Source organism: Myotis davidii, unplaced genomic scaffold (assembly GCF_000327345.1).
Source record: "Myotis davidii unplaced genomic scaffold, ASM32734v1 scaffold271, whole genome shotgun sequence".
NCBI lineage: Eukaryota > Metazoa > Chordata > Mammalia > Chiroptera > Vespertilionidae > Myotis > Myotis davidii.
The window spans coordinates 957,487-968,916 of NW_006284839.1; the positions used below are offsets into that span (position 1 = coordinate 957,487).

General features: G+C 48.0%; 1 protein-coding gene across 1 annotated transcript in view; it reads left to right on the plus strand.

The window, feature by feature from the left end:
- The window catches only part of MYOF (myoferlin), a 144,265-nt gene that overhangs the window by 114,843 nt on the left and 17,992 nt on the right, over nt 1–11,430 (plus strand). Inside the window, exons 38-44 of the mRNA XM_006755111.2 lie at nt 394–405; nt 1,676–1,774; nt 3,549–3,674; nt 5,455–5,610; nt 6,049–6,140; nt 9,812–9,982; nt 10,728–10,876. Of these exons, the coding sequence (XP_006755174.1) occupies nt 394–405; nt 1,676–1,774; nt 3,549–3,674; nt 5,455–5,610; nt 6,049–6,140; nt 9,812–9,982; nt 10,728–10,876 (805 nt within the window). The remainder of the gene's footprint in view (nt 1–393; nt 406–1,675; nt 1,775–3,548; nt 3,675–5,454; nt 5,611–6,048; nt 6,141–9,811; nt 9,983–10,727; nt 10,877–11,430) is intronic.

An 11,430-nucleotide genomic window follows, 5' to 3' on the forward strand; every position in this document is an offset into this window, starting at 1 on the left:
GAATTAGGCTAAGTTAAGGGTATCCCTTAGGGGCTGATGGAATGGAGGTTTGGGGCAGGAAGATGAGCAGCTGCAGGGCCCCTCCTGTGTGACCACTGTGCTGCCAACAATGAGATTGTAACCATGGGATGCGGTGGTTCCCTCTGAGCCTTTCATCTTAACACTGTTTATAACCCTTTGCACATTTTCAGAAAAAAACAAACAGTAAGATCTGTTGAATTATGATCATCTTGAATAATTGAAATGGTCCATCAGAATGTTGATGATATAAAGCATGCATGAGAATAATTCCTCCTTCTCTCTTTCTCTTTCAACCCAATGCTCATGGGGTCTCATATCTGTGTGACCTGTTGTGTGGTCTGCCTTCTTCTTGCCCATACATGTGACGAGCAGCTGACAGAAAAGGTAACTGTTGTATATACTGTACTAGAGTTAAGATTCCTATATTTTCTGCCTATAGCTAATATATAAAGAAAATATTTTTAAATGCAGGGTAGGTTACTGACCCCGAATGGGGAAATAACTGTGTGTGTGTGTGTGTGTGAGTGTGTGTGTGAGTGTGTGTGTGTGTGTGTACGTACATATACACAACACAGATAAAAAGTAGCTTTTCTCGAGTGTTCCTTCTTCTTTCCCCCAAGACTGCATAGGAAACTATGCTGCAGGTGACACTGTATTTAGGAGACACTCACCACTCTTTCGTAGGTAGATTAAAATAAGCAATTGGTGGGCGTGATGAGGATCTGTTTGTTATAAATCTAAGAATTACAGCAGCTTCTATAAACTATAGCCTTTGGCAGTTTGAAAATGTTCCACAGATGACTCTGATGTGCTGTTTCTTTTGCCCAATTAAGAGCCACCCAGCTAAACCACACTGGCTGTGCATTGGAGTCGCCTGGGGACCTAGGAAGATCCTGGATACCCAGGTCTCTCCCAGGCTGACTGAGTCACAATCTCCAAGGATAGGCTGGGAGCCCCTGGTCTAAATGAACCATAGCACCTTCCTACTTTTGTTTTGCATTTTATCACTTGCAAAGCTCTTTCTCCTAATGACCTTATTTACAAAAATAATGATTTTATTTACCTCTGAAGATGGAGACAGGTAGTGTTATTATCCCAGTCAGTGGATGAAGAAACTGATTCTCAGAGACATTAAAGGATGTGCTCAAGCTGGTATGGATTATAAGGATATGACTTACAATGTAAAGGATGGAACTTGAATTAGAACCAATTTTTCCAACTCTTAGATTAGTGAGCTTTGTTTTCCAAGGCATTGCCAACTAAAGGGACTAAGGAAATGAAATAGCAGAAAACCTATTTTGAAGGTTTTCTTTTCATCTATTATCTGTATATGCAACTATCAAGTCAAGACGATAAAAAAGTAAAAACAGACAAATGAATTGATTGCATCCATAGGATGTAAGAAAATCATCTATATAGCTGTGGGCAGTAATGCCAAACACATTTTATTGGCCAAGGATCGTTTCACCTCCAGCTTCTAGAAGAGTCGTGAATTCTTTGTCTATTGGACATGTAAACAGAAGTCATGTAATCTTGCCTGTTTCGGGTTCAGAAGTGCCTATTTCTATTGCCTATTACGTATGAGTTTTCCTGCATTGATTGGAAATCTTGGTCATCACTAAAGATTTTTCCTTCTTGACATGTCTTTCTTCAGGAGGAAGAAATCGTTGACTGGTGGAGTAAATTTTACGCTTCCACAGGGGAACATGAGAAATGTGGACAATACATTCAGAAAGGCTATTCCAAACTCAAGGTACCTGGGCCTGTGCTGCTGGGGTGGGGAACAACAGTCGCTAAAATTGGCCACAGGCGTAGCTAAGCAGAAGACAGAAAGGTCTAAGGGCGCGTGCTGACCGGGAGTGGCCAGGAGCACCTCTGGCCTCCTGTTGATGGGTTTTGGCTTTGCCAAGACACCAGGGGCTTGAGGACAGCTGTTGATCTGTGTTTACGTGACTGCCACTTTGGGGCATCTGGCAGAGGATTGGGAATGGGTTGGCTCCACACTAATTAGGTCAACAGTTGTCCGCTTTGACCCACAGGGACCTAAAAGTCACAGTCACAGGAACCGCATGAAATGTCAACATGCTTCATTCAGTCCTGCATACAATCATCTGCTTCACTAGCTAATAAGTTGACTCAGTTACACGTATGCAGCATACAGTCACAACCATGGGCATGTGTGTCCAGGGGGAAGAAGACAGGCTCTTCAGCTGACTATCCATGATCTTCCTGCTAATGTTCGGGTTTTCCAATCCTTCATTCAATTTTTCAGATTGTAATACACTCAAGTAGAAGCCAATGGGAAAGTTTTCAAAACAATACATAGGAGAAAGAAACTCTAAAATGAGAAATGATGTATTTCCCCATCAAAGTGGAAAAGCCCACATCCTTTCATGTTATTGTTATAACAGCTCAATGCAGCTTAAGAAATACTGGCATGTAAAGAAGCACTAATTTAGAAAAATGATCAGACTGGTCTGACCGATCAGTCCCACGGTCCATCCTTTTTCCCTCCTTCATTCTTTCCTTCCCTCCTCCCCTTCTTTCTTCCCTCTTCCTCATCCTTTCTCCTCATCCTCCTTCTCTTCTAGTTTTTTTTGTGTGTGTGTGTGTTTTTGTCAAGGTATAATTTACATACATAAAGTAATCCATTCCATGAGTTTGGGTCATTCTATACCAGCCGTGGGCAAACTATGGCCCGCAGGCCGTATCAGGCCCGTTTGAAATGAATAAAACTAAAAAGAAAAAAAAAAAAAAGACCATACCCTTTTATGTAATGATGTTTACTTTGAATTTATATTAGTTCACACAAACACTCCATCCATGCTTTTGTTCCGGCCCTCCGGTCCAGTTTAAGAGCCCATTGTGGCCCTCGAGTCAAAAAGTTTGCCCACCCCTGTTCTATACTCTTGTGTAAACCACCACCAAAACAAGGCAAAGAACATTCCCATCAACATGGAAAACTCCTTTGTACCCCTTTCAGTCAATTCCCCACAACCTTTCCTCACTCCCAGAGACAACAGATGTGATTTCATCACCAGAGATTGATTTGGCCTGTTTTTCTGCTTCATGTAAATGGATGCATACAGTATGTATTTTGTGTGTGGCTTCTTTAGCCCAACGTAGTAGCTTTGGGATCCATCATGCTGTTGTGTGTGCAGTTAGTTTGTCCCTTTTTATCCTTGTCTGGATGGCCATGATTTGTTTATCCAAATTGAGGAACCTGATGATGAGGCTGCTATGGGTATTCTTGTACCATGTAGACTTGTTTTTACTTCTCTTGATTAAGTACCTAGGATTGCAGTGTCTGCATTATAGAGTAGGTGGCTGTTTAACCCCATAAGAACCTGGCAGACCTTTTTCCAAAGGGGTTGTGCCTTTCTACACTCCTGCCAGGATTCTGAGGCTTCCCATTGCTCCATCTCCATCCTCATGCCCATTTGGTATTATCAGCCTTTTTTTTTTTTATTGTTTTATACTCCACGTGTATTTTAATGAGAAGTTAAGACTCTGTTGATGGTTTTCAGATATATGACTGTGAACTAGAGGATGTGGCAGAATTTGAGGGCCTGACAGACTTCTCAAATACTTTCAAGCTGTATCGAGGCAAATCAGATGAGAATGAAGACCCTTCTGTGGTAGGAGAGTTTAAGGTGAGTACAAGGTGTGTTCGTCCCGTGTAAAATCCACCTCTATTTTCTTTATAGGCCGAGGATAAAGGACAGCCCGCCTCCAGACAGGGTCATGTCCTCTGACATCTGAAAGATGCTAGGAGGCACTAACTAGGAAAAAGGCAATGGCGACCGGGAACAGAACACTCAAAGCCATTCTCAGTCTCTCTCTTCCTCCTCATGCCAAGCAGCCTGGAATCCTTTAGATTCAGCCTCTCCAAGATCCAGGGCCCCTCCCCATGCCCACCACCCCTCCCAACCTTTCTCGTCCCACTCCAGCCCATTCCCTAGGACAACCAAACCTGATCATGCTTCTTGACTGCTTAGAGATAGCGTTTGGGTTTCCACGCGATCAAGTCTCAACTCCTTCCTGAGGTGGAGCCAGCGTTTCACAAGCGACTTAGCCACTTGTCTCCCCCATCCCGTGAGGACCCCTCCCAAGCCCCAAACACACCTTGTCCTTTCACAACTCGGAGACTTGGGCCAGGCTCCCTTCCTTCCCTGGATGCCCTCCCTTCCCTCTTTGTGGTCTGACAAACTCCTACTCCTTCTTTTAAGCCAGCTCAAATGTCACGTTCTTTGTGAAGTGTTCCCTGATCGCTTCTGGCAGTGACTCACTGCTGCTCCAGGCTTCCACAGGCCTGGGCTCCTGCCCCTATTAAAGCACCTTTCACTTGCAAGTATCTGCTTTCGTGACTGCTCCTCCCTCCAACCGTTGTTGGCAAATTCTTGGCAGCTGTGCCATAGCTTCCCAGTCCTTCCCAGTAGCAGACATTGCCAGTCCATCAGAGCACTGAACCCTGCACATGGCCTCAAAGTCCTCATTACAGCGTCCCACCGAGCAATCAGAGATGGCACGAGGGTCAGACCTATAGAGCATCCCCGTGCCACACTGGGCTTCTTGAGGTTATGTTTGGGTCCCCAGCACATGGCACATATTAGGTGCTAACTTCATGCTGCTTGGCGGAGTGAGTGTAGCTGGCACTAGAATCCATGTGTTCTGAATCCAACTTTAGTGTTTTCTCTTGTGCTTAAGCTGGTTTCTGGATAAAAATATATGGCCTCTTAAGCAGGCCTGATAGCTCACTCATTCAAAACACATTCTTTGTGCCGCTGCTATACACCCAGCCCTGTGTTAGGTCCTGGAGAGTATAATGTGACAGTGGAGAATATAGACAATAAATAGACAATTACAACACAGGAGTCAGCGCTGAGACAGGAGTGAGTGCAGAGTTGGATGAGAGCATGCAGGAGACACACCGGGCCCTGGGCAGTCAGGGAGGTTTCCTGGAAGAGGGGACACCTTCAGCAGAGACCCGAGGGATGAACAGGAGTTTGCCTTGGAGTGGGAGAGGGTTTACGGGGTGACCCAGGAAAAGGGAAATTACTCTAGTACTCTAGTGGGGGTTTAAAACAATTTCGTCATTCCTTCCTGCAAATATGTGCAGAGTCTCACTTCTCACCACCTTCTTTGCCATCATACTGGTCCAAACCACCTCCAACTTTTGCCCGGTCTCCCTGCTTCTGCCCTGCCCTTCTCCCCATGACCTATTAAATAAATACTTTACCATTATTTCACTTCCCCTACAGGAAGAATGTAAAGTTCAATACATGTTGTCTTTTTCACAAAAGGCAACCCTTCCTCACCTAGTGCACACCCCTGTGGCTGTCCTGGAGTGCCCTGGGCGGGAGGGCACTGCCCAGGCGCCCTCTGCCCAGGTCACCCCGGGCCCTGTGAGTCCACCTGTGTGTCTCTCTCTAGGGCTCCTTTAGAATCTACCCGCTGCCGGATGACCCCAGTGTGCCGCCCCCTCCCAGGCAGTTTCGGGAATTACCTGACAGCGTCCCACAGGAATGCACGGTTCGGATTTACATTGTTCGAGGCTTAGAGCTCCAGCCCCAGGACAACAATGGCCTGGTAAGAGTTTGGGTGTGGGGCCTTCTGCTGTAGCAAGATAATTACAGTCATCAACCACCGTAATTGTCATGTTCTTTCTTTTGGGGCACCTGTTATCTCATTGGGGGAGAGATACTCCATTAAACAAGGCATTCAAGAGGGGCATTTATCTAAGAGCTGGAGAGGCTTGGATCGGTCTGGTTCATCCTCATTTTACAGATGTGACCTGAGGAGACCAGGAGACGTGCTCTGTCACTCCTCCCTGCCACCGCCTCGGCCCCCACACGCCTTCCCTGAAGGCGCTGGCCGTGTGCCACGTGGGGAAGCCTTGCTCAGACCTTGTCTGAGGCGCGCAGGGCCACGGCCTTTGAGAGTGGCTGTGGAGGCCCACCTGCATCTGTCCCAGAAAGTGATGGTACCCCACGGTGACATCACCTGCCATCTGTTTTGTCCTCACAGTGTGACCCGTATATAAAAATAACGCTGGGCAAAAAAGTAATCGAAGATCGGGACCACTACATACCCAACACCCTCAACCCGGTTTTCGGCAGGTAAGGTGCCCGTCTACACGTTTTCCAGTCCTTCATTTCTTCATGGCATGCAAATGAAGAATGATACATGTGCCAAAGTCTGTTCTAGGCTCTGAACCTGGGGCCATGAACTGGACAAATATTCAAACAATAGTGCGGGGAAGGCCTGGGGAGGGGCAGGGGCAGAGTGGAGGGTGTCAACGGGGGAAAGAGGGGGGGGACATCTGTAATACTTTCAACAATAAACTTTTCAAAATTCCAGTCTTTAGAGCAGGCAATAAATATGAAAATGCACAAGTAAAAGAATTTCATGGGAGTAAAAAGTGTCATAAAGAAAATAACCAAGTCATGAGATGGGCTCTTCTGGGAGAGATTTGCTCTGAGACCTGGGGCGGTGGGGCGGGGATGGGGAAGGGTGGCCCAAGGCCTGGGAGGCCGCTGTGTCTGTGGGTTCTAGACAAGAAGGGTAGGCAGGGTAACTGGTGACTTACCTGCGGTGACAATGTGGTTCTCCCTCCCTGAATCCAGCCTGGGCTCTGTTTTCTGGGACGTTCAAGTTCCATTATGATCCAGCGAATATACACATTATTGGCTGTTATCAAGACTGAGGAGGGGGCAGAAAGTGATGGGGTCAAAATGTCCTGCCCCCTCTTCCTTCATTTCCCAAAGATTCTTGAAATAGCATTATTTTCGTCATTGTGGCCACTTAGACTTGTTTCTGGGCGGTGCCATTGCTCTCATCAGAACTCCTCAAGGGTAAGACAAACCCAAGTGACCTCTAACTAGGACCAGCATTTTTCAGTTATAAATTGCGTGCACACTTAACAATCGCTATTATTAGCTAAGCTTTTACTGTGGGCAGGCGCTATGCTGAGCTGTTTTTTATAAAACATCTCAAAAATTTAACAGCCCATAGGCGCCATTTACCCCCATTTTAAACAGAGGAAACTAAGGCACAGAGGAAACCAGGGCCTAAAGTGCCAGCTGGTAAGAGGCAGAGTCAGGAATCCAACCCAGGCCACCTGACCGCAGCGTCGGCACCGTGTCCACACGGCGGAGTTGTGGCCACCGCCGCCTGATTTTCGTCTCCGTGTCAGGGCGGGGACCAGCGGCCCGCTGTACCGGTGAAGGAAAAACCCAGACCTAGTCCATGATGGGGCCAAGATTTAGGTAGAAATTCCTGACTCCAAGCCCCAGATTGTCCCAACACTCCCGGGAATGCTTCATATTCATGGCAGAGCTACCACTTATAGGAAAATGCTCTTCTTGTACAAAACATTTGTGTAAACAGGGTCATTTTCCAAGAACCTTGCCAAGTGGGAGACTACTTTGTTTTCGGCTGACGTGTGGCCTACCTGTTCATGTCTAGCTTTATCATCTTGCCCATCCTCTTCTACTCATGTTTGTTGGTTTCTGACCTTTGGCATTCTTTCTCTCTCTCCTGTGTGTGTGTGCACACACGCGTATACACACACACACACACACACACACACACACACACACACACACACACACACACACACACACACACACACACACACACACACACACACACACACACACACACAAGAAAGTCTTTGTCACTCAAAGCTTCTCTGGTTCACACACACCCTTGTCCCCTCGCTCACACCCCGTCACACCCACACACGGGGGACCTCACACTCACTGGGCGCCGGGGCGCACACACGCGCACACCCTCTGCGCTGCACGCCCCGCGGCCACGTGCTGGGCCAGGGAGTGGAAGTAATCCTCTGGCTCCGCAATATGATCGTTTTCCTTTTCTCCCCCTGATCCAGCCCTGAGGTCTAGACAGGAAAAGGCACGCAGGGCAGGAAGGAGGGCTCCGTGTGAGGGAGACAGGGAAGCGGAGGAAGCCAGCTTTTAAGGGAGAAAGGCGGCCCTGTCTGAATCGCTTGTCTCTGAGGAGCCAAACACAAGCTTAATTAAGTGGCAGGAAAAGTCTTGCTCGGAGCCACCCAGGGAGGAAGTGATGCTGTCGGGCTCTGCTCGGCCAATCCCTGTCTGGCGTCTGTGCAGATCCCCCCCACCCCCCACCTCCACTCCTCCCCCATCCAGCCAGGTGGGGCCAAGGAGACACCGGTTCTGCAGCCCCTCAGGCAGATGTGGTCCCTGGCCTGTCTTAGAGAGTAACTTTCTTCTCAGCAAGACTCTCAGGGACTCTGGGAGAGGAATTCAGGAAGAGACAAAATGCCTGTCCGCAGTCATCATCCAGCATATGCCGACCACACCATGGCCAGCTCACATGCAATGGAATGTCAGTGTCTCCCATAACATCTTAATGGGTGCGGTCTAAGAAAAAAGTACTTCTTCCTCACACCAGGACACTTGGGTTGAGAAGGATAACTGCGGGACTTGTCAGAGCCTTAGTGTGCTCAGAGGAGTGCCATCAGAAGGGGTTCTCATCCTACTTGCCTGTCCCTTGGAATCCAGTATTGGAACCGTGTTGCTATGGGGCACTGGTGTCTACAGTGCTTCCTGGGTGGTCGTGACCCAAGCTCCTTTTCTCCTGTGGCTGCTGCCCCCTATAGGCCCTTTCCTGGCTCCGGTGGCCTAAAGTCTGGGATTTATCCAGGAGACACTCTAGTGGCGGCTTTTCTCCAGAGCCCTACTGGCACACACCCTCTGCTCATATGGATTTTCCTGATCATTCCTGGCTCTTTGGGCAGGAACCAGTCCACACACCAGAGAGCAAGGAGAAGGGAGGAGGTAGGGGGTGGGGGGCGGAGATGGGGATGGGAGAGGCCTCCCACAGTTTTCTGCCATTTCTTGAGCACCTACCAGGAGATCCGTTCCTCTGTGAATGGGGCAAATACGGAACCAAACCCCACCCTTCTGGAGCGTATGCTGTTCGGTTTATCTCATTCTCAGGACCTGCACATTACTCACCTCCCACAGGAAGTGCTGTTTGGTTATTTACCTTTATCTCAGAAGTGTTTGTATTTTAATATGGATGCTCTGGAAAGGCTGTAAGAACCGGTGGGAGGAGTGTGGGAGCCTCCTTGGCGCCCTGCATATCACGCTGCGTTGGCAAATTGCATTCTCATTCTCCCCGTCCTCCACCTCCATTCCCCGTGCCCTGTGGGGCGAGTCAGGACGTTCCAGGGGGCAGTGGTCTCTGTTCAGGCAGAAGAGGGGACGGAGCAGAGGCACAGCTCGGGGCTGTACATCAGGGTGCTTGTGCCCTACTAATCTCCCAGCTTGGCAGATGCCTGGGTGCCCCAGTTAATAGGCATGTGATAATAATGTTCATACTATTATAATGAAGAATTCTGATAACTGTTGGGTTTTGAGCAATTCACTCATGCCAGATGCTTTCTAAGCATTTCTTCACTTGACTGTGATGGTGGGCATTACTATCACCATCTTACAGATGAGAAAACAGCACAGAGGTTAAGGAATCGGCCTGGGGTCCCAGCTAGTAAGCAGCAGAGCTGGAATTGGAACTTAAACTTAGGCACACGATTTAAAGCCCCTGATCTTCTCCCGAGCAAGTGTATAATCTCTTGTTCTTATTAGGAATATGTACTACTTACCGAGTACCCCCACCCCCTACCCCCGACCTGGTTTTCCTAGTCGGGGCAGTCACAGTCCTGCCTGGGATTCTCTGCGCGGAGCTTTGTGAGCGGACCGCATGGGATCACGGGGAGGCTAACCTTGCATTTGTTTATTAGGATGTATGAACTGACCTGCTACCTACCTCAAGAAAAAGATCTGAAAATCTCTGTCTATGATTACGACACCTTTACCCGTGATGAAAAAGTGGGAGAAACCATCATTGACCTGGAAAACCGGTTCCTTTCCCGGTTTGGGTCCCACTGCGGCATCCCGGAGCAGTACTGCGTGTAAGTTGCTTTGGCCATTAATGTAGACCATTTGCTCCATCTAAACATTAACCCCAGGAAGCCTTGGCTCTCTACCTCAGCGCTGGTCTCCCTGGAGCCACTGCTCCTTTGAGTCAGACACATACTGTTTTTCATGGTAGGATTATTTTAGGGAGAATCGGGGCCATATCATTACCCAACTCCAGGGGGCGCCATTCACATTGGAGTCTATGTAAAACGCTGGCCCGGGGAGCAGAGCCTGCTCTGTGGGGATGGCATAGCGAGCAGTACTCAGGGAACTGGTCCCCTTGCTCCTGTTCTTTGAACCCCCCTCCTTGATGCCAGGCACTGAGAGCAGGCAATGTTTGGTGGCAAGAATTCCCTGCCCTTTGAAAACAAGGATTCCCTGACCCTTCCTCCCCCGTTGATCAATTTTGTGATGTCCCTCTTTCCCCAGTGCTTTTCTACAGTTTCCAATGAGATACGGCTCCTGATTTCTAGTTTACGACTTTGCCTGTTATAGTTATGGCCATCTCAAACTCATTTTTTACAGAGGAGGAAATTGAGGGGAGAAAGAGGATCAAATGGCTGAGCCCAAAATAACTGTGGATTTTAGGTCTTTGAAACAGATTTCTAGGTAAAGCCGAAGTGCAGACCACATTCCTGGCTCCCTTGTTACCTGGGCACCTGTACGTCTGTGTGTGTGGGTGAATCCAAGAAGGACCGTGTGCCCTTCAGTAACTCGGGGGTGGGATGTTATTCACAGTTCTGGAGTGAATACCTGGCGAGATCAATTGAGACCAACACAGCTGCTTAAAAATGTAGCCAGATTCAAAGGCTTCCCACCACCCGTCCTCTCCGAAGATGGAAGTAGAATCAGATATGGAGGACGAGAATACAGTTTGGATGAATTTGGTAAGCACGTTGTAAGCTGGTTACAAAGTCTAACAACCTCCTTCTATTGCTGGTTTGCTCTGGGGAGGGTTTCCGGCAGAGCAGTACCCTAATTGTACCACAGGGGACTCCACACACGACGGTCTAACAAAAGCCCCTCTATAGTAGAGTGTTGCTGTCATGTCAGGTGTCAAAGTGGACACATTTTCTTGTCTGTCTTATGTTTCACTTTGACCTTTTTAGGTCATAGCCATTCGATCTTTTACACGAAATTCTAGTAATTGACTAATTTCCATGTAATGCAAAGTGCTCAGATGGTAAAGCAAGAATTTCTCTTCCAAGTTTATGCCATCATTCTTCCAGCCCTTCTCTGGGAAGGCTCAGGGATGCATGGGGTTGGTTCAGAGAATCTGCTAAGTTCACATCTGGTTCACGTCTGGGCTTTGGGTCTTGCTCTTTCCCAAGCAGTAATTTATAACACAATCTGTCCTGACACATAAACAGCTCTCCGCATTATGATAAAGACTGAAATAAGCTTAATTTAATAGAGCATAAGAGCTACGGTATGATTCAGC